The sequence below is a fragment of the Nesoenas mayeri genome (assembly GCF_963082525.1).
Source record: "Nesoenas mayeri genome assembly, chromosome: 4".
Lineage (NCBI taxonomy): Eukaryota > Metazoa > Chordata > Aves > Columbiformes > Columbidae > Nesoenas > Nesoenas mayeri.
The window spans coordinates 64,698,370-64,723,006 of NC_137540.1; the positions used below are offsets into that span (position 1 = coordinate 64,698,370).

Sequence of the window (24,637 nt, forward strand, 5' to 3'; positions counted from 1 at the left end):
TTGTTCCACTTTCCCTGTTGGATTTAGACTATGATCACCTCCTCGTCTTTTTAATGCTCTAACGCAATGAAAGCCACGTGGGTTATAACACTTTCCCTAATTTTTATTTTGCTTGTAGCAATTACACACTTAAACCAATTATTATTAAATTACCTAGTTTAGATTTTCTACATTAAGATATTTAGATAAGTAATTACCAAAATTACACCAATTAAAACAATTAGCACAAAATGCTCAAATTTTAATTTCAGAGTTCAGATTCTGAATTTCAGAAATGCACCTAGGAAAGATTTAATAGAAACCTATGAAAAAGATGAACAAAACTTCTTCAGAGAAAAAGGCAAGTCTGCCTAAGGTCTACATGTCATCATTATTCATATACAGATTATTTTCTCTCTGTAATTGGAAGAGCAAGGAAGTAGTCTAGCACAACTAAGTGACCTGACTGGTTACCTACCTTGTACAAATCATTTTTTGTTATCTGTGCCTAGTAATTTATGGAGAACAGGACCACATACCACTCAGAGGCTTTTCAGTCATACACAGAAATGGACCCAAAATGGACCATGGTGTTACAACTTGCAGAGGACTTCCCAGCAACCTGTTCCCAGAGAGCTGAGTACATTGGCATTTCTGAGAATGAAGTCTCTTCTGTTAAGTGGCTTTTTAGTACTTTATTCTAAAGGAATATATCCCAAACTTGGCTTTATTTTTAAATTGTGTTTATTTTATAAGTTTGATTTTATGTCAAGACACCACAATCTCAAGTCACGTAAAGATGAATACATGCTCCAGTCCAGATGACTTTAACACAGAAGCCTTGCTTCCCAGGCAACATTATGTGGTATCTTAGAAGACATGTCCAGTCTTTAGGCAGAGAAAAATCTTTACTGAATGCTACCTTTTCACAGAGGGAAAGCACAGTCACAGCTTGGATTATTGCAACCTGTTCTTCATTTCTCAAATTCTAAAATACAAAAAGATGCATTTTAATTGGATTGGAAATCCATATTTCAAAAAGTGATAATTTTAACTGTATTTTAAATAATAAGTCAGTTATAACATTCAGCATTTTATAAATATGCCCATAAAGGATACCATGATTGAAAGTATTGAAAATTAAACAAAGAGTACTTAGTCTCCACTTCATTTCCATACATCAATCCCACAACACTTTTCTAATATTTCATTATTCAGTGAAAATTAAGTGGTTTCTGTCTGAGATTTTTAATCTTTTTTCCTAGTCACAAAAATCTCAGTTCATTGAATGGTAGCCCTGCAGCAAGTGCATCTCCCCCACATGCACTTCAGAGCTAGACTTCCCATTAACAAAACCAATGCAAAGATATATCAAGTACCACAGAAACCTCCACACAAATTTGAACATAAAAAGTAAATCTAGAGCTTAAAACTAGCGTTATAAAGACCTCAAACTGGACCCAGCTCCATGAATGTTTGTGCCCCAGCCACATGACAAAGATTTTATACTTTATTTGGCAATACAGGGGGCAAAAGGAAACCAGTTATCCTTGTCTTTTCTCCCAGTAAATCCATTCCTGGCAGAGGCATCTTTTCCCATAACAGGTGCTACTACCACTATTAATACTCAAGAGAAAAATCAGGAACAACTCGGTCTGGCTTTTACTTCCTTATTTTTATCCCCTAGCCTGTTTGATATATCTTCGCTCTGCCTACTAGAGTTCCTATTTTTTCTATGTCATTCAGCCAAGATCAAATCCTATCTTCAGAAATACACTTTTTACTAGTATCACTTTACCTAAAAGATTTTAAGTTTGTAAACATAGTACCTAACTATTTATTTTGTTCATGCAAATATAAACATATAAAAATCACTCTGTGCACTCTCTTGAATGTTATTTTCTGCTGTGGGAAAAAATGCTTTAAAGTAACCATAAAACTACAGGTATATTTGAAATTAAAAAATTGTTACCCCATTATCTCCAAGAATATCTAGCTTCTTCATAAGTTCAGATATATTCACGTCCTGAAAAAGATGGTTAACACTTATTTTTTTATATAGTAGGTGAGAAAGTTTTTATATGTTACATTTTATGTAGCCTTTATTCACTTCTGCATGCAAAAAGACTTGAAATACAATTAAGTGAAACACTGGTTTTGCATCACAATTACAGAGTGTTATTGATACTTTCAGAGACAAAACCAAATGTCACTCTTCATTATAGCAGGCAACCTGGATGTCTGTGTATGAAGGCAGAATATTCCTCTACAATTCACATTTACCATCCTGCTGATGTATGCAGAGGAGAGATCAAAACTGATAAACAGGCTGAAAGGACTTTGTTTTGTTTGAAACAGAGCATCAAGCACACTGAGCTACAGAAGTCAAAATGAGAGCATGAACAAAATAATTGCAAAGAAGGTTTGTTGGGTGGTTTGGTTTTTATTTTCTTTGTTAAATAAAAAAGTGGACTTTCACATCAGCGTTACAGTAGAAGAAGGGAATTTGCACAGTGAGCTGCATATGCTCCACTAAGCACTGTCAGCTCACAACCTTTGTGAGCAGAAAACCATGTTTCTCTGCCAGTCATCCCCCAGATCCACAACCCATCCTTATTAAGGCCCGGTCACTGAAATCAAGAAAAACACTTTTCTGATACAAAAAAAGAGAGAGAGGAATAAATTCACACAATTTCTGTGTTTTGCACAGTGCCAGGAACCATTCCTAGGCCTCAGGCCCCTATTTTCTACTGCAAAAAATTGTTGGAAAGGTTCATGGAACTGTTTAACCTGCGCTAATCACTCAACATCTACTCATACTCAGCACTCCTTAGAAGAGGCCAACATTTCACAGGGCTGTGTCTTGGCTCACTGGTTTCATTACTTACAGCACATAACATGCTGCTTTGTGTCTATGTGTTGTGCATCTGCATTGTGTGGGTACTCAGTAAATTAGCTATACTTGCAAATTAAATAACTACAGCAGAATATATTTGCTCATGATTCTGTCGCTAACAGACTCCAGTGAGGAAGACTTAATAAGAAATGAAAGATTTCCTGAAGACCAGACACAGATGTGGGAGAGACTACAAATTAGTCCATCTGGGCTCCAAAAGAGGAATTACATGTGCCCTATCCTGGGATGTCCCTTCCTCTCTTCTGTCTCTCCCCAAACACTTCAGCAGTGTCTCCAAATGTTACATTAGTTATTAAAAAGAGCACATCAATAATTTTAGAACGGTGCAGAGCTTAATACACACTTGTGTTTGGATTGAAGTTTAAAACAAAATTATTGATTTTGATCAGCAATGACAATGTTGAATGTAAACTTCTTCAGCTGATCAGTTACACTAGTGAAGAATGAAATTCAGTAAGACATGCAAGTTCTTGCAACTATTGAGCCAGAAATATTCATTCTACTTCATTTATTTCCATGATGAAGCATATAGGAATATTTAGAAACCAGATGGGATTTTGCATCTGTCTAGAATCTAATTTGTTACTGATGGCTGATGATTTCAAAAGACATTGAAAACATGCAAAAAGTCAACAATTTCAGTATGTCCATTGATAAGTGACTGTCCCTGATTCCAGGTAAGTGAACTGAAAAGGCACATTGAAAAAAACATCTCTGTTTTGGAATGCAACTGAAGACAGTGGAAAAACTATGAATTCTAGATCCTGGTAAGCTGTACCTGTTACAGCCAACATGCAAATTAGAATAAGGGATAAGCTAAAAAAGCAGGGCTGACATCCCATGGAGGTTCTATTTGAAAGGTAATATACTAACTGATGACTCCTTTTGTGGTTTGGGAAACAATTACCCAACCAAACCTGTAGGTAATAATCAGGTTTTAACATTTTTTTTTTTTTTCTTTCAGACTACTCAGGTCCCCAACAATATGCAGCCTAAAATTTGAGTTTATTTCCAATAAAGACAATATTGTGCTTATGAAGGCACTGAATAGAAACAAGCCTTCTTTAAGAGGACTTGTAAATATAATTACAGATACAAGCATAAATTACTAGAGAGTGCCATGGAATATAACATAGAGATTTCCACTTTAGTTGCTTGTAGAAAAGGTACCCTGGCCTGTTGTGTAACATTACTCACAAAGGAAGTCTGAATTCAGTTTTAAGTGAACCAGTATGCAAATCAACCTGTACAGCCAGACTATTCAAAGGAGAACAGCTGTAAAAAGAGTAATTCTTGCTTACTCTTAGTGAAGCTAACCAACTGAGATCTTGATGTTTGCCTTCTGCTCGATTTAAAATGGTAGATAGAATCTCACTTATTTGAATGAGTTTTTGATCAGGCACCTCATGCTTCAAGGCCCTGACCTAGGCAAATAACTTAAGCATATTAATACAACAACAACAACAAAAAGCATAGGTGCCACACTAAATTGAGTGTAAAATAATAGATTAATGTTGTATTTCTGACTTTAGATGAAAACATTTAATATAAAGAACAAACTACTGTAGCAACTCTGCCAATGATCCATGTCAACATTTACATTCTTCTAACGTTTTCATAGGAGTACCCTAAACTAAATGTAAATTATCTTGATTGACCAGCCTTCACTTTCATTGATGAACTCCTGACAGACCACCAGATTATATTTTTATGAAACTCTTTCCCCAGTTAAAAATATTTTTTTTTTTTACTATATTTATTTTTTCAGATTTTCTTCCCTACAGTAAGAAGGCAAACCATTTGTTTGGGTATTGGGTTGGTCATTCCAAAAAAGTTCCTAGCCATCCAGCCCTTATGAATGCTCTACATATACCTTTATTCCTTCCTGTTGACAGAACAGTTGAAGTGCGCTTCCATTGTTTTCAGGGAAGGTGGTTATATGAAGATTAAATGCCGGCGACCTTCGTTCTCTCTCCTGAGGAAAGATTTTGTTTAAAAACAACACTTGTGACTATATGTAAATATTTGTTTCCTATGTTTTCAAAACATACTTGTACATTAAAAAGGCAGATGCCTATTCTCATTCAAAATATATGGTATTTCCTCCTGCTTTCAATGTATGTGAAAGATTTTGGCTTTAGCTAAGCACAAAAATGGTATTAGCTTCCAACTGGTTCCATGCATGCATAGTTTCTGCAAAATTAACCAACACTCCTCAGATGGTGAAACCCTCTCATACTTGCCAAATACCTGCATTGAGCCCTAAAAACCTGCAGTTTTATATGTTGGTTATAACTGTATTTAACTATTGCTTTCTTTCGTGGAACAAACAGTGATTTAGAAAGAATAAATTACATTAAAAATTAAACTCCGTCATGGAATAGTATTATCACTGAAGATTTTCTCAATAAAATTAAAGCCGTGTATCTGTTCCCTGTTTGTTCTACAGTTAAACTTTCTATTAGAGCATATAAAATCCCCAGTCCTGTTCACTGAACTACCCAGGATGTTGGAATATGTTAAAAGGCAGCACTACTCTACATTTATGATATTCTTTGTGCCAAAACTAAAAACTATAAATTCCTGTTTATCTAAAACTATAGTATTTCTAAAACTTATCCAGTTTATCAACTTGATCTTCACGTGCTTCTTCAAAACACCCGCCTTTTACTTTTTCAGTAGGTAGAAATACAGTAAAAAAATAAATAAGCCACTTTACTTAAATTAGATTTTATCATGCAAGTGAAAATGAATGGATTAAGGCTCTGAGCAACCAAGGCATTTCATCCTACTCTGAATTCTCTATGGCCATGGGAACACAAGTAAGGAAAAGTTTCCTCTCCATATTACAGGAGGCTGCATTGGCAAGCAGAGCTTCAGTTTCTGACAGTATAATGAAAGGGAGTTACTGCAAATATTTTAGTTCCTATGACCATCCATGCATTGCTCAATATGCTAAAACACAAAATGTGGTGCTTTAATTGATATGGAAAGTAGGCTGCATCCACTCAAGCTAGTTGCAAAGCATGGCAACTCTTGTTCATTGACTAGCTTAAACATAATTTGAAACAACAATATAGAGGGAAATATCTCTGTACTCTATACATTCCCCCCCCCACCTCGTATACTCTATTTTAAATAATTTTTGCATTAGCAGTCTAATTTTGAAATTTGCTTAAATGACTTAGTTCCTGTAATCCAAAACTGAAATGTAAATACTTGTCCAATTCAGTCACCATTTAATATTTTTTTACATTATTTTAGTGCATTAAACTCACCTGAATTTGCTTGCATTAAATGACAGACAAATGGTTGTGTTTTCTATTCTAGCTTAATTTTCATCTGAAATAATTTAATTGCTTTCTAAAAAAATACTGTCGTGATTACCAGAAGAATTCATGATTTTACTAAAGCATTCACGTTGTCAGTCACATTTGTGTCTACATGCTTACCTACTAAGGAAAAAAACCCCTTTTCTTGCAATCACACAAAAATATTTCCATTGCTATTCTGTGAAATAAGCCCTTAAAGATTTGGCACACGGAAAATCTCAACACATTACTCTGAGCTATTTTTGATGTGATTCTTCTCTGTGAAAAAGGCATTCCTAAAGGATGTATGGAAGCACTTTTTTCTTTTAGTAAGAAGAAAAAATTTAATTGTTCTACTTCTAAGAGTACTTACACTTTAGGAAGCAGTTTTTAGTGTTTCTGCCAATTAAAATACTAAATTCTTCAGTATTTTACAGTTGCTTAATAGAATAGATATTTATTTGAATTATATATTTATTTATCTATCCTGAACATCTACTGAAATTCTAAAAACCTAAATTCACAATTTTGAATATAATGGGCTATGACATCAAAATATATAGTTGATAGGTAAAGGATTAAAAAAAGATTCAGAAAGGTCAAAGACAAAAGACAGAACATCCACATGAGAGGAAGACACGACATTTTTGTCGCTGTCAGAGAAGTTACACATGCCAAGATTTATGGTGAAACGTGCTCGGTGATGAAAATTATGGAGGAGTGACAATGACAGATTTCTCAGAGAGTTCACTCTAAATGGTGTTAAGAGTACCGATAATCTTTGAAGTTGAACAGCGTGTTATCAGGCAATACAACTGTGTGACAACTGGGCATCACACACGAGTAGTTAAGTGTTATTAAGCTCCAGGTGGGCCCCACTTACAATGTGATGAGAACCATTGTTTTCTACTGTAACCACAGGCTACATATTAAAACTGTTATTCACAAATAATTTGACTGATATTTTGTTCATGCAAAGTATCGAATTTTTTTGCTATTGGCAACATACTACTTTCACGTACAGAAGTTGTAGCTGTGTTTCACTAGTTTAACTTTGACAGACTCAGAGGGTTTTTTTCCTTTTGCCATTGGCTGATGCCAACTATTTTCAGTTCATGACCATTTTATACAAACAGAAAAGGTAAGACAAATTATTTTAAAGCTGATATAAAAATGCATTCTTTTAAGACGATTTTACTTCATATAGATGTTGTCAATCTTACTGTGACTTAAAGCAATTATACATTGATGTGATGGATGTGTCAGATCTTTAGTCAGATCATTGCATGCAAGATGTGAGAAGGTGTGTTAATAGAAACAATGCCAACCAAGGCTGTAGTACACATACCAAGTGATTTTACATGCAGGAAAGGAGCAGTTATGGAAATGAAACAAATAAAAAAGGCAAAACATTGCAAAACAAAATATTTTATTAGATGAAAAACAAACTATATGCAATATATATTAGCTATATTACATCTTTATAAACATTAGTGAGCACTCTCTTCAAAACTTATTAAGGCATTGGCATCATGTTCATTATCTCACAATACAACAATTAAAAAATAGATACCTAAGTGATTTCCCTTAAACATGCACCAGACATCAGTAATCTTTACAAGAATTTCAGCTTGGGTTCAAACATAATTTCTGCTCCATTTGAGAGTTTGCAACAGAGAGAATCTCTTACTTCAAGCTCTAGCACTCTGAATTCTAACAGCTCATTCTGGTCTTTTGCATCTTGCATCTCATTCTTCAGCTGATGCTCTTCTTGCTCCATTCTGTAAATCTATGAGAAAAATACATCATCGTAACACCCCATAAGCAGTGAAAAAGACACTGTACAGAGTAATGACGAGGAGGTTAAGACAAAACTTAATTATTGTAGTTCCTCTTTAGATGTTGGGCCATGTCTTGGAGATAAAGGAACATCACATCAGAAAGTTTTTGTGAGAACTGCGAGCAGCAAATGGTCAATGATCTCTTAGAATAGTAATCTAGTAGTATGAAAAGTGACATTAATATTATATCTAAATAAGTTAAGCAATACAAGCTTATTTTTTTTTAAAACAAGTGAATGAAACTAGGTTACATTCACATTTGTGTAGGCTGTTCTCATTGTCTTTGCATAACTAGACATCTACTCTTTACAGTGTATGAAAGACAATAATGGAGAGGTTTTGATGTCTACTATTTAATTTTACAGATTTGTGCTTTGGGGAGCTAATAATGACAAAACAGAAATTGAAAATTCACTACTCATTATGCCAACTAATAGCTTTAGTCTCCTGTCTAGCTTAACTGGGTCATCTTTTTATTTGCATGAAACTAAATAAAAGTGGAACATCTGGAATAATATACTTATAATACCCATGTAAGTGTCTGAATCAAGTAAGTCCAGCTGTAGCTACTTTTAGTCATGAATTTTTCATTGGTTATCTTATTCCTATTATTTTAATATTGAGCTAGTACTATAATTAACAAAAAATAATTATTTGACTTCCTGAGTACTAAATTTCCCACCAATACCAGTGAAGCACAATGAGGTGCTCAGGTCTGCATATCTCAGACAGTAAATGATGTAATAGTCTTAAATCAATCAGTATTACTTAATGTGTAGAAAAACTGTAAAAAATGGGAGGCTGAAGGGAGTAGGCAATTTTATTAGTGATCAGGACAATAATAATCTTTGTGTAACTTTTTTACAAAATACAAGATTCCACATTATGCATAATATTTTCAATTCTGTTTTGTTGGACACTAGAAACATCAGCCAGGTTGGGTTCAACTGTTGACAACACAACATGTAATCCCACAGTAAAGAGCAGCTTCCATTCCCAAAGAGTACAAAAACATATTGGTACTTTAATCAGACTCTTATCTGAAGTTCTGTTCTTGGAGAGAAATAAAGTAACCAATTTTCACATTGATGTTCCAGTACTTCATACATTCATTTCCTTTTATAAGAAAGGGCAGCAATTATGAAAATATTCCCAGATTCTGAACACATACCTTCTCTAGTAACTCCTGATTTGTTCTGATTAACAACTGCTTTTCTTCTACCCATTTTGAATCCTGTGAGGAAGAAGAAGATTAAAATATTAAAAGTATATATATTTCTTTAACCAAGAAAAATGAACAACCACAAGAGTTGGAAGATTTCAGACATAATTGTACATTCATGTATAAAAATGGTCATGCATCAAAAAATAAAGGCTTTCATAAATATTTCAAGGATGAATAGCATTTGAAGTTACAGAGAAAATAAAAATTACTTTCTTTTCCTGAAGCTGAGTCTCTTCTTTCCTAATATATTCCAGCTAAGCATATACTTTAAAATCTTTCCATATAACAATTTGGGTCAACTCAGTCATATGATATTTTATGTCATTTTAAAGGCATTTATTTACACAGCTTAATTCAAAACTGTTTCTTTCCGTTGTAACTTTCCATGGGAACTTTATTGCAAAATCATCCCAATTTTCAGTGGTGTAATGCAAATCCAACGGAGAAAGGGAAGAAAAAACATTAAGTACCCAAATGATTGAAAATAAGCTTTAGCAGTATACATTTAATTGCCCTCTGCTAAAAGTGTGAGAATCAGGCTAACACACAGTATTTGTGATAAGGAATTCAAGGCTATGGAGGAAGGGCAGTGATCTAGGACATTCTGTACTCCACTTGAAAACCTTATTTCCATTTGATTATTTGTTGAAAAGCTGATCTTTGCTTTTGGGTTTTTCCATGGCTTCAAAAGGCCTCATCAAATATCCCTATAAATGACTTCAGTTAAAAAAAACTCACTGCCAGTCATAGCTGGATATTCAAATTTAATGGTTTATAACAGCCAGTTTCACATGTTGAAATGTCTTTACTAAAGTATTAAGGCTGATACTTACTCTGTCAGCAAGATGTTTGCACACTGATGTTGCACAAGAAATTAATGAAATCTGGATATCCCAGCCCATCAACTAGCCTTGACACATCAACCAACAATATCTAAAATGTTATGATATATTTACATTTTTTTCAAAAGTTTAGCTTTTCTGCTTACTGTCCATCACATTTACATATTCTACTGGTCATTCTCCTTTTCCCACATATATACAAAAATGTGCAAGTGTGTTTTAACTTTCATGTAGTAAATAAGCTCTTCAGGTTTATGATGTTAAAAATATCATACTAAGAAAAATATAGTAAAATATGTACCAAAAAGGCAGGACGTTTGTCAAGAAATTTTCAAACAAATTTAAGAGATGTTTAAAATAAAATCCAATGTCTAGTTTAACATTTAACTAGCATTTTACTAAGGTCAAGGAATGAACAAAGAGTTGCACTCACTGACTTAAGGTGCATAACCCAATGCATGCATATGGTAAGAGGCAGGTTCAACAGTTACACCAGACCTGCAAGTTCCACTACTCCAGTTCACACAAGTAGAAAAAAAATTATTAATTTGCCTTATTGATAGTTAACCTTGTGTCTTTCTTGATGAAGTTAGTTCCACTCAGCTTTCTGAAAAAAATCTTAACTTCAGTGTGTTTGTATTTATATGCACACCAGGTCACCAAGAGAGCTGAACATTCAAAAAAAAAAATCCATCTGGAACATTACATACTCCAATATTTTGAGATTATATACCACTATTAATATGTTATAAAATTTCTTCCCTTAATATAATATTTTGTATGCATGCACCTCAATGTACCTTGCAGAAATGAATTATTAGGTTTTTTTATGTCTAGGGGAATTCTAACATATTGAGCTCAGAAGTGATTAACAACAGCCTTTGACACTTTGAAATTACACATAAATTGTTATAAACCAAGCTTCAAATCATTTTTAACAATAAGATTCTAAATTTCTGTTCTGAATTTTACTTCAGTGAAATTGTGAAGGTCTTCACTCCTTCTATTTCTTAAAGCTGCAAAGACAGACTAAAAATTCCTGGGATATACACTAGGATCTTTGATTAATTGTTTCCTTTTCAAACGCACTTTACAGACTGGTTACCAAAATAAACATTTCACAAGTATTATTAAATCATCATCACTACCATGACCTCTTAAATGACAAACAAATAATTAAAAAAAATCACATGGTGGACAAAGAAGTCAGTTTATCATCACAACCATTTATTTTGTTGAATGTAAATACTAACAGGTCAGAAGAGCTGAGCAGGTGCTAGAGCTCCTGGGAAGACACTGTCACCACTTCTGTGGAAAGCTAACACTCAGTGTACACACTAGCCCACTAGAGACAGTATCATATTACTCCTTGTCACATCCCTGTTGGCCTTCTCATGGTTACTAAGAGATACAAGGTTGAAAATGTGGTTATGAATCTCAAAGTAATAACTAATTTAATTCTAATTTCCAGGCATACCTTTTTGACATACCATTTTGGAAGCAAGCTCACAGTAATCGTTTCTTACATGGCCATCCTTGCTCACTTATTTACATACACGGTACTTCTTACAGTGTAATAGTCAACTATTTTGTTAATGTTTTCAATTACACGACAATTTGCCCACACACCTATATCATCAACACACTAAAATATCAGCAGCAGATCCACAAGAGGTCTTCAGTTTCATTTGTTCTTCCAATAGCTCAGTGAGCCATCATTTTAAGATTCATAACATACTATCTATTTTTAGTAATGTTTTATTTACATGGAATTTACTAAGCAAATTGTAGTTTGTGTGGAAGACAGGATAAACAATTTTTATCCTGAATTTGTATATGTTCCCCAAACCTTTGTATTTATACAAAATCTTACATAAAAGTTTTCTTACAAATAATAAACCATTAAAATAGTAATATTATTAACTTGGCATTGTCCAGAGGTTGTTTTCATTCAGTGCTACAGGATCATTAGTCTTTGAAATGTCTATCTATAGATAGCCGTATCTCATCTTATTACCATATGCTATTTGCAATCTTAAAACTGTTATTTCAAACAATAAAGTGTAAAATAACATCTCCCCAATTTTCTCAGTGTGTTCTAACATTTATGCAACTGAACTTCTTTTAAATGCACTCTCATATCTATTAATCAGCCTTCCTGAAATTTCTAGAAAGTATAAAATATGCATCAACAATCACATAGTCATCAAGTATTTACAAGATATTCTGAAACATAAAGCCTAGTTTTACTCTGTGTGATGATATGGGAATTTGAAAGCAGTTGGGTCCTCCATGAACTTAAACCTAGGACAGTAACATCTCAATCATCTTCCAGTAACAAATACAGTCAGTGGTTCCTTTCTCTAGCTGAGGGTGTGTGGTAGCTATTTGGTTTTTTGAATTTTTCTATGCTACACACCAAAAATATTCTCCAGTACAAATATAGAATGTTTTATTGGAATTTATAGAAAATACAAACAAAATGGAAATGGGAGAATGGCCTTCCCCAAATGACAATGGGAACAGAATTTACAAAGCATGTACACGTGGTTACTTCCATATTATGCTTTAGTGTATTACATGATAGAAAATGAATCTTTAATGGCATTTTCTTAGCCTATGTAATACTTTATTTAATCAGTCTATTGCTGGAGTAGCAATTAAGCTGCAGTCACACCAACACACCAGCAAGCAATGAAGATGGCACCACTGCATGCAAGGGAGAAAATGATGTGGTAGAGGATATTAAGAGGGCCTTTTACCTGTCCTTTCTCGATTAGAGCTTTCTCCAGGTCCTCAATTTTTGCCTGACACCTCAGAAGATCAGCTTGCAGTTGTTCCCGAGTCTGGGGGTAAATATATATACATATATATTAGAAAGTGCTTGTATGTGCATGCACATCCAAGTAGACAGGTAGATATAGTTACACACAGAATTAAAGATAATTTCTATACATTTATGGGTTGTCCAGTCAGATTTTAGTACTTTTCATTAAAATAACTGGATTTATATTTGTGTTACAAAATATTTAAAGCCATCAGTTTAACAGCATTTTTCCTTCCTAGTCAATAAAGATGTTATCATCACATCCATATTCAGTGTCAAAGCTCTTCCCAGGGCAGGATGGGGAAAAGTTAAGAACCGAAAGAGCTCTGAGAAGCTATACATAAGCTTTAGTAATTCAAGGCAATTGCAGGGTGGGGAAGGTGGCAAGAGAGAAGGAAAATTGCAGTAAACACTGAAGAAGTCTCATATTTTGATCCAAAATAATTTATATATCCCATAAATAGCATATACCAGCCATTTTTCCTCATGCTGCATGATTATGACACTTACTACACTACAGTAGGTAATACCTCCTGAGTACAGGGATACCCTAAAAAGGGACTGGATCCTTCAAGGTATTAAACAGAAAGGATATAAAACAATGGATATCAGTGGAGACCTGCAGTCACTGAGGTCCCTTGAGCTACTGCAAGTACTTTTCCCAGCCCACTTCAGGTACTTTTTTTCCCAAGTAGTCCAAAAATTTCTACAGTGATTTCTTTCTGCATCTTTGGGCCCTCATTGTTTAGCTTAAGACTCATCTAAGAGTAATAGGAAATGTTCATCCCACCAGAACTTCAGCCCTACAAAACTAACCATGCATAAAGCCACCATCTGACTCACTCAAGAGATGGATTTGCATGGATGTGACAAAAGAGACCAAAGTGCTGTTAAAAAGAAAGAGCAACAATTTCAAAGTGTACTAAAGGGACAGTTCGCAAATGCCTGAAAAATACAATTTTTAAAAGTTAGAAAATGATATAATGGTCTCTTATAACTGCCAAATACATGAGTGTCTCTGAAATCTTGCTTTATTGTAATAGTAGATGTAATTATGCCCTCTGCCCCAATACTAGCTTGAGAAGTGGTCTCAAAGGTCCTTATTACTTTCCTTGACAAAGTGTCCCACAGTAAAAAAAAGAGTGTCAACAGTGACTAGGCTTTTGTAAGATGCTGAGAACTCTAAAAAACAAAGCCATAAAGCAATAATTTTACTATTATAAGAATTGTATTTCACAGGAAAAAAACAAACAAACAAACAAACAAGTTAAAGTTGATTGAGAGCCACTTCAAAGAATCTTGGAAAAAACCCAAAATGAAACACACATTTTAAAATAAACCCTGAATCTTCTAAATAGTTGAACATTTTTAGCTATAAATAACTTCAGATAATATTGTGCAGTTTGCATTCTTCTGTAGCTTTTATCCGGAAAGCTTTGCCTATTAACACACAGAAATTCTGCTCCCACAAGCATACTTCCTTCATCGGACCTGGGTCAGATTTTTAATCTACTCATATGATAGAAGTACTTATAACAACCTATTCTCTGATCCATTTTAAATCCATCATGTTGCTATCCAAATTGCAGGTTAAATTGGGATATCATTCTCAATAACACTGTCTTACTACTGAAATCTTTAATATATTATGCATGCTAGAATAAAGTATAATGATATCTTTGTTCTGATCACGAGATGAAATCTAAATTGTCACTTTACTAATAATATCTTCTAATCCTCTAAAAGACTGTGCTTTGCATTTCACTGTCCTGCAAAGATATCTCCTGTTACTCCAAATTTGTCCAGCTTTTTCAATTATTTCAGAGTTAAAAGAAATTTCAGTTAAAAAATTACCCTTGCTTCTCTCTCTGCATCCAGTGTTCCACCAACTTGTTCTTGAAGCAATGCATATGCTCTTTGCAAAGCTTGATATTCCCTTGTTAGCTGGCAGAACCTTAGTTCAGCCTCTTCTTTAGGCATGCTCTTAATGAAGAGGAAAAAAGAACAAAAAAAGTGGGTTCATATAAGTATATATGCTAATGGGTTTGGTTGTATAGACAAACTCGCAAACACAACAAGCAATGCAATTCATACTGAGTCTCAAAGTTTAATAAAGGTTTTTAAAACTAAAATAAACGTAAATGGAAGGAAGGATGATGCAGAAATGCAGAGATCAATAACTGTGTCTACCTTACAGTTTCAGGAGAGTGTAAGTTACTGCATAAGGCAGTAAAGTACAGAAATGGGAATTAACTGGTTGGGGAAAGATGGAAGGGAAGAGTTCTGTGCACCACTGTCTTCAGCAACTCCAGAGTCACAGGGACTTCAGAGGGGTTCATTCTATTTGTCATGCAGTCCACCACTCCTTCTTTACTCTTTTTTTCTACAATGCCAGGGTAAAGCTTTTTACCAGCACATTAACACAGAAGTTATATTTCAAAAGCAATATCGTATTTTTTAAAACACATTGGGGTTTTTCTTGACACATAAAGTGTTTTTACAATCTTAATTTTCTTTGAATGTTAAGTAACTCACATCAACAGTTTTGAGATCTTTCTTGTAATGCTGAGGGCAAGAAATGTACCTCCCTTTAATTAATTTTTGGTCTAGGAACTCAATCTCCAAGGAAAATAGATTGCAATATTATTAGATATTAAACCTAGAAAACTAGGAAGCTTCTTATGACTGAGAACTACTAGGGACAAGTTAGGGAACAGGAAAGAAAGACAAAAAAGAGCATCTAACTTGTGCTTTGTCCTCATCCCTGCAATATTTTAAAGTAGGCCAGCTGCATCATATACCACAGAGCTGAGACAAAACATGTCAGTGGATTTTACTACCTATAATCATTTAAGCCACAATGAATTGCAAATGCTTCTCTTAGTATTGTAAGTACAGGAAGAAAATCCTAGTTGTATCAAAATAGTCAAATAAATTATAAGGTTGAAAGGCAAACTATTATCTAGTAACTATTGACTTTTGGCAAAGCAACGTCCCTATTCATTTTCTTCTGAGTAAGAAGAAAGGGTTTCAGAAAAACACTTTTATTTCTCAGCCCAATACCTGCCAAATCTGTCAGGCAGAATATTATCTTATTAATTCTATTGCAATGACTGTATACATGTTACTGGACTTGAAACAAAACAAAGCAATTCTCTGCCAAATCTTTCATAGTTCTTGTGGCAGAATAGTTGAAAAAATATGTCAATTTTTGTAGAACTTAAGAACAAACCAGTTACTACTTACATCTTCCAAATCTTCTTCTGGTGTGGCTGGTGTCCTATCTGTTTTATCTGTGTTATATGAAGTTATAGATGATGTTTCTGAATCAAGAGATTCTTCATCAAATCCAAAAAATGTCTCCACAACATGCCTCTGAAAAGTGAGTTTTTCTTAGTTACTAGCAAAACAGTTGGAAAAACCCAATGACTCAGTAAGGAGTAGCCAAGGTCTCTCTGACCACTATTTTAGTATTTAGGAAGAAAAACGTTTCCACTGTAAACCATTGTTTGCTGATTAAAGGAGCTACTTTCTCAACATCATTTGAATAAGTACTGTGCATAGCACTGGGTAATTGCCAATAGAATAATGCTTTAGCAAAAGCATAAAAGTTAGTTTCCAAAATCATAAAGATCTTACAAGATTCACAGTTGAGGAATAGAATATTTATTCAGAAGTAGCCCAGTAAAATGCAACCTTTAAGATATGGGGAAAAAAATTAAAAAAGGAAAACAAATTCCAAGGAACAATGTGGAACAAATTTCATCAAAGTAAAGAAGAAGAGATTAATTCATCGTATCTATTTTGCAAAATCCTACTTACTATAAGATGCTGATTTCCATTTATTTTTCCAATATCATAATTCTAAATTTTTTCAAAAGTTTGCTCCAATATTTTGACTAAACAAACAACAACAACAACAACAAAAAACAAAACCAAAAAACTATGCTTGGGGTAACCTAGCACTTCAATACAGATTTAAAAAATTTTACGCAATATAATCAATTAAATGCGTATTTACAAAAGACTAGGGAAAATTAGTAGCTAACAGAAGTGAACAGTACCATACTAATTGTGAAAAATATTATATTTTCTATAAAACATGGCAACTCCAATAATTCTTTCACCATTTTAAGAACCCCCTTTCCATAATTTTCCTAATGTATGCTCAGAAAGTTGTACATTTCTATGGAAAATTACACTGTTAAAAAAACCCAAACATTTAAGCTTTTAACGAGCAAAACAATTTTTCAAGTATTTTTCCTTCCAAAATAAAAATAACAAAAGTTAACTGTTATCAATCAATAGAAAGCCCTACTTTTACACCATAAAAGTGTTCTAATAATCCAACAATTCAGAGAAGCAGGAAAAACAAGAAAACAACAAAAATAAACCCAAACAAACAGTATTGCTACAATAATAGAATCAGGTTATGAAGCACACTAGACAGGGGCAATAGTAGGGAGACATGGCTTTAAGAAGATGAAGAAAAATCTGTCTATCCATCTAGATAGATAATATATTCTTTTGGTTCAGCACAGTTCTCATCAACAGCCAAAACACTGTGTTTTGGCTTAGGTGGTACCATGAAATCAAGCTTGTTGGTGTACACTTGGTTTCTGCACGCATGACACCATGCACTCCAACTACAGTCTGCAGCCCTGGTTACCATGGTCCACCAGGTCACAGTCTCATCGCTCGTACATTAACAACTCCATCATAGTTTCACAGTACAGCTAATCCCACTCAAACAACCAAAGACAGCTTCAAGGCCCTGTTCTGAACCAGTTAATTACTTCATTTAAGATGACCCCTTCAAATAACAATAATTTTAAAATTTCATTCAAAATACATTTTTAAACTGTTTCTACTAAAATCTCCTTCTGAAAGGATGTTAAGCAAACAAACAAACAAAAAAATCAAATGCCACATATTTTCCAAATAAACTGTGCTTATCTATATGGATACAGATAAATATGATGCAGCACAGAAGGCAAAGAGCTTCCAAATGATAGAAACAACCTTCCTTTTGCAAGCTACTAGACCACTATTAAATGTATTCACAAGAAAGCAAGAGAATCACAGTTATAGTACTAAAATCTTGTAAAGACACATTTCTCTCAGTTGTTTAGGAAGCGCTGTGATCCTTTCACCAGGCAGAGCTATGACTAAGGCACCTAAGACAAACACTTCCCCAGGATAATTTAATCCTTTCCTCCAGCATTCACATGCTACACTAGTTTGTTCACCATTCTGACCGACTTAACAAAACAAAAGACATGGGGAACAGGTTTAAGATCTATTCTAGGTATATAAAGACTTATCCAGAAAGGTAATGCATTCTCACACTCTAATTACAAATATTTCAGACTCCTCTCTCTTAAGTACAAAGGTTTACCACAAAAACTGAGGAGTAATTAGTCCCTGGGAGATGGCCCATCCAGCATTTCTACCACACTGAATACTGGTTGAAGCCTACAATCACCTAACAGTAACACTACAATATTGGAATTTGAAAATAGGGCTAAAGACAAATTTACAATTTGGGTTGCCAGGGCAACTCATCAAGAAGTACTCCTTTCTGACTGCAAACCGATGAGCAGATAGAGTTTCGTAAAGATGAAGGTAGATAATGTGGAGGTAAAGATGTTGATGGCAGGTAACCAATAACCAAATGAATTTCATGAAAACCACATCCTCATTTTGCAGTGCAAATACTTTTTAATGGAAGATGCTGAGAGTAAACCCAAAACAAAGCTGCACACAGACTCCTAAGTCAATACTTTTATATCCTGCTCTTCTGCCTGTACCAGCTTGTCTGTGGATGCAACTCAGAAAAAGAAGCCCATGGTTTGGAGGAACCTAGCCAAGGACAAACAACTCAGAGGACTGAAGAACATATGACCTGACCCTGCTCATGCCTGCTGCTTCAAGTGTGGTTGGCCTCAAATATGACAAAAGCACTTGAGCAAAGCTCCATTAAAACCTGTGATGAAGTATTTTGTCAAATATGACAAAAGCACTTGAAGAAAGCTCAACCAACACCTGTCATGAAGTATAGGCTTGAGGTTCTGACAAAGTAAATAAGAGTCAAGTCTTGACCTTGAAAAGGCTGGCAGATAGCACTTCTAAAACAAGGAGAACAAAATTACAATTTTTTCATATATATGGCACAGAGTACACAGTACCATGAAGGTCAGCAGCAGCTTAGTTAAAACTGACATTGAGACTTATCATACACGAGGTTTTTTTGCTATACCTGCTCTGTACAGTCACTTTTGTAAATAACTTAGGTTAAGTATGTATCTTCCTTTGACCGTGCATGCACCCACCCACACACACTGTTTCATGCAGCGAAAAAACAATAGTAGAACAATAGTGGGTTTGATTTTACATAAATGTATACAGGTTTGAGAAGAGACTTAAAGCAATGCCATTATTTTGAAAGAAGATACTTGCATTTAAACATTTCACTAGTAGCAAAAGTAGGGGAAAATAATTTGCATATAAGTCACTAGATGGGAGGGAATTATGATGAAAATTAATATTTCACATCACGCTAAAAAACCCTGACACTTAGGAGAGTTAAAAGTAAAAAACAGTTAAATGCTATACAGACTGCATTTAATATTTGGATTTAGGAGTGAACCACTTATTTGTTTTTAATAACTCCTTCTTCAGAGAAGCTGTACATTTATCCTTTTGTGGAGCAGATACTTTCCATACAAATAGAGATAAGGTATATAACCATTGTATATTAATTGCATATGCATAAATTGCTTCATGATGTAATTACAGAATAGCTGGTTTTATTGTTGATCACCTAGTATCTGAAGCAACTAGGTACAAGAAGGAAACCAGAACAGCAAAACCAGCAAAACCAGAACAAATTAACTGGTCAGGGAATAGCTGTAGAGAGAAAAAATAATTTGATTCATACAAAGCTTGTCGATAACCATTGTAATAAATAATAAGGCATAGATACATATACCAAGTCCAAGGGAGATTCCATATATAGCTCAAAAGCTGAATCATAATGGGTTTTGAAAGCTATATACAAACACATAAAATACTAACTGGATCTTCATAACTATACACTATTTTCATTCAAGTTTCATTCAAACTTTTCTTAAAAGTGGGGACATTCTCAACGAACTAAGATTCTTTTCTATTGATTTGTACCGTTGTTACTTCTAAATCATAACTTCATAACTGAGAAGAGTCATTTAAATTGCTGAAAAATTCTGATTTAAATTCTAATTTCAACTGACTACTGCCATGCATTTAATGGCAAGTATTTTTCATGTGGATTTATATCAATGTTTTAACATAATTTAAAAGTAAAATTATGCATTAGGGCTTTATAACTCAAGTATTAATGCTTCTACTGAAGTGTGGTGCTCAATAAACGTTGATGTTTAGAATATTATAAATCAATAATGACACATAGACTATATTATATGCAAATTTCAATATACGCTCATATTTTTAATGGTTTGGTCTAGATACAATTGCATGTAAATAATCTGATTTTTCTGCTGCAGGAGTAGTTTCACTTTACATTTAAATATCTCATTTTCAAGTACTTAATCTAACATTGTAAAAATGATTGAAGATTAATTTCCTTGTAATGCAATCAGATGAGCTAATCAGTAACTTCTTACCTTCATGCTTATATGTCATTTCTTGGCAGCCAGAAAAATACAGGCACACCAAAGCACAGAGGCAGATAAAAAAAGAAAAGTATAAAACAAGAAATATGAACTCCATCACACCAGTGTGCAGGCTTTCCACTATCACGAACACTGTTTATTTATTGAGACTAAAATAAGGAAACAAAACCATAGAGTCCAGCATTTTCCAAACCAGGCAATTATGTCGTATTTTCAAATACAAGACTCCATCAATCATGGAATCACTGTAACTATATTTGATGTGTGAAAAACGAAATGAAACACAAAAAAATACCGTTTCTGGATTTTCTTGGTTATTTCACTACCAAAACTGGAAAAAAAAAGGAAACAAACACACCACCACATCTTCAAAAAGCATGCTTTAAGCAGCAAAAGAGTATTCATCTTGGGTACATCTTTTTCTTAACAAATCCAGTGGCATGTTAACATAGAAGAAAAAAACAAAACCCTCTATCAGTTCAGGCTGCTTCACTTCAGAGAAAGCTATCCTATACTGCCTCGTCATACAGAATCTCTATACTACTGTAAACATCTTGCAACCACAGAGGTTATAAAGCCTGTCCCACTGTGCTGCTCCTTTCCTTGGGGAACCTGAGCTGGTTGCCAGTGCTGTTCTATCGACTTCCTGTGCCCCTTGGTAATTAAAAGAGTGCTCAGTCAAAGCAACACTAGCAACAGTAACCTAGTGCACCTACAGAGCTCCAGAAATAACAGACACATCTAATTGGGGGGGGGGAAAGGTCAAATATTCAAATATTTATTTCAGTAATTTCTCCTTCAGCACAGCTGATTAGGAGAGAGACACCCATAATTTTCTCTACTATTATAGATATGTTATCATCTGTATGACATAAAAAACTTGCACAGATTATAGAAAGAGATACACTTATACTATACATGTCTATATATAAAGCAACTCATCTTAGACTTCTTTTATAGTCATGGAGAGAAACAGGCACTAACACAATTTTTTTAAGGGTATCATAAACATTTTAAAACTCACTCTCAACACACAAACTTCCATGTATACTACACCTAGAAATAATGGTTCAGGTTTACTGCAAATATATTTTGTCTCTATCAGCCTTCCGTTACAAACAATAAAAATGTATGCAAGATTTATTGTTACTTTTGATTTTTTTCTTTCTTCATATAGAAAAGACACATCATTATTAGAAGCATAATTTGAAGAAATTATCACTGAAACAGAGAATCACAAAGGACAAGTTTTCCAGACCACAGGTATTACAGAAAGCAGAGCAATAAAAAAAGCACCACCTGGAGGTCACCAGAAATACACAATGCAGAACAGTGACAACAAAAAGCCATTTAAGACAGAATGTATCTCAAGCTACCATATAGATGATCATGATCTCTCCATTCTTCACCTCCATTTTTTCCCTCTTAGCCCACTCCCCTCCCCTCACACACTCCAGGCTGCTAATGTTCAACAAAAAACATTAGTCAACAAAATTAATTACTTTAAATACTGGAGGTACACTCTGAAGCAAAACTTTTCTGTTTCTACGACATATTTTTTTTTTCTCCTTTACTATGCATTCTAGAGAAAAATATTTACTAGAGAAGAATTGAGTTGTCTTATTTCAATAACATCACTAGCATGAGTTAAAGTTTTCAATTGTGATTAAGTAGTAACTTGATACAAGCAAAGTGTGTATTTTCTTTAAAAAGGACTGAGTATTTGTCCTTTGAAGTGTTTGTTGTTTCAAGTCATTACATCATTTAGGCCTCAAGCCACTTGAATATGTAGGGCACAATGACTAAAAGTGTATATTGTTTATTTCGAGCAAAACCCAAACCAAAAACACTTGCGTGCAGTACAAAACCTGAAGCCTCTGAATTTGAATTATCCTAAGAGCAAAATACTAAGTGCTCACCAGAGAAGACAGGAGAATTATATGAAATTTTACTATTAATTTAAGTAGACCTTCAATTTCAGGCAGTATTTAAATCAAGTATTCACAACATAAGAAATGCATGGAAAACCAAAGGTTTGCTCACCTTTGGAGGCTTCAGACTTTTCCTCTTCTGTTTTTTAGATCGCAATAACCGTTCCCTTTCCTAGAAGGAAAGAGAATATTTTGGTATGGGTATCTTTTAAAACATATTTTGATATGCCTAACTCAAAGAAATATCATTAAAATTTTCCTAAAGCCTATAGTAAAGCTAACACAATGTCTTTATCCTATTGGATAATGCCATGTTGATATAACATCATGCTGTACTGCAGCTTTAACCTGTTAGCAAACAAACCTTCAGCCATGTACTTCACTCTCTTAATGGTAATTTGGCTAGAAAAGGCTTTATTAAATACTGGGCACTGATTTCTTAGAGTTCTTTTGACTCTTTTACCAAGAAGCTCACTCCAATGTTCAACCACTCTGAAGAAGCAGGTCAGTAGCCAAAAATGTGTCCAGTCTTAGTAATTACAAGTCATTATATCAGGCACACTCTAATACACAAGCATGCATTTACAAATATAGTGTTGTATGTGACTTATCCTTGTAGGGCAAAAGTTTCAAATCCAAAGGCACACTCAGTCTGTGTCGACTTAGTTGGTGCCTTTTTTCTACTATGGCTTTGGAATAAGATCATGATTAACTATACCATAACAGGTAAAGGTTATAACTGGGAGAATAAAAAAATAAATAAAAATCGGGGGTTATGAACATCTAAGCCCGAGAATACTGCCTTGATTTCCTAAGGAGAAGACAAGGAATACAAGGTAAAAAATGTAAAGGAACAAGGAAAACAAACAAACAAACAAAAAAAAGGAAACCAATGAACAACACAGCAGGCAGGTGATCTGTCTCCTTGTCTTTTTCCTGATTATTTTCTTAGCTCTGCATCTTTGTTGGCAGCACCTCTATTTTTAAAAGAATGGTAGGAGTCCCAAGTGCTTCTCTAGCAGTTATTGCTCACTGTATGGTATTATTCCATTTGGAGTTATTTGCTTTATATTCAGTTCAGAAACTGGACAGATAGGAAGCTCCCAATAGAAATCACAATAAAAATATTTCTCTTCATTAGCACATAGTTCCAGGAACAAAATTTTGGAAAATATAAAATAATTCAGAAAAGCAAAACTACTTATATAGCACCTCTCAGACATGTGGTTTTCAAAATACAGAAAGGTAATGCATGCCAAGGTAGAATGGAGAAGGTATTTGAAGCTGCAGAATAATATATTAATCTAAAGTTGAAACCACAAAGTTGAATTTTAGACAGTGTTGGTGATAAATACTCCCTCCTCAGATACCTGGTTAAGGCATAGTGCCTGCATTAACTTGGGTCTCCTGCATCCCAAACAGGTGTCCAAACAGCTGGACTTGCCTCTTATTTCAGTGAAAAATGAACAAACATGTCCAAAATTCTCCACTCCTTCCTGTTTCTAATCTTGTTTGTAAGAAGATTGGTTAATTTACTGTCTCAATAGCACATCAAGCTACCAGAACAATAATAATGCCAATTAAAACCCACCATTTGCTGAATCACTAGCATCTTTTGCAGTCATCTGAGTTTATCTTGACAGTTTCCTTTTTAAGAACTGACCAGAAAACCACTGTTGTGGGAGAACTCGGCTTTACACAGCTTCAAATGACAATATTAATCAGTTCAGACAACCCTATTGCCTAAGACCATCATTCATATTTCTTTATATCATATTGGTCTCAGGTGGAAGTAAGCTGATGACTTTATATTAATCAGGTATGTGACATGTGGGTCATTCTTGATAATTATGACACATTTGTATTCTGCAGAGGTCTGGCTTAAGCCAGAAAAGGTAGCTGAAAAGAACAATGGAAGTGCAGAGCTCCACTGCATTCATATCCATCAATTAGTTTGTACTGTTAACAAAAGCAGCACCCTAGCTAACAGTTTAACTTATTTATGTGAGTGAAAAGGTATCCATAAATAGGAAACAAAGCCGAAATTTAACCATATTATAAATATTTATTTATTTTACTTTCACACTAAAC

General features: G+C 34.2%; 1 protein-coding gene across 5 annotated transcripts in view; it reads right to left on the reverse strand.

Annotated features, from left to right (window-relative positions):
* The window catches only part of JAKMIP1 (janus kinase and microtubule interacting protein 1), a 90,693-nt gene that overhangs the window by 28,150 nt on the left and 37,906 nt on the right, over positions 1-24,637 (reverse strand). For 4 of the 5 annotated variants that reach the window (XM_080344096.1, XM_080344092.1, XM_080344093.1 and 1 more), the window contains 9 exons: positions 22,659-22,718; positions 16,189-16,317; positions 14,797-14,925; positions 12,878-12,961; positions 9,220-9,282; positions 7,898-7,996; positions 4,770-4,871; positions 1,952-2,005; positions 902-967 (listed from right to left, as the gene is read on the reverse strand). In XM_080344096.1, coding sequence (XP_080200222.1) covers positions 902-967; positions 1,952-2,005; positions 4,770-4,871; positions 7,898-7,996; positions 9,220-9,282; positions 12,878-12,961; positions 14,797-14,925; positions 16,189-16,317; positions 22,659-22,718 — 786 coding nt within the window. The remainder of the gene's footprint in view (positions 1-901; positions 968-1,951; positions 2,006-4,769; positions 4,872-7,897; positions 7,997-9,219; positions 9,283-12,877; positions 12,962-14,796; positions 14,926-16,188; positions 16,318-22,658; positions 22,719-24,637) is intronic. The other variant, XM_080344095.1, reaches the window with a different exon arrangement.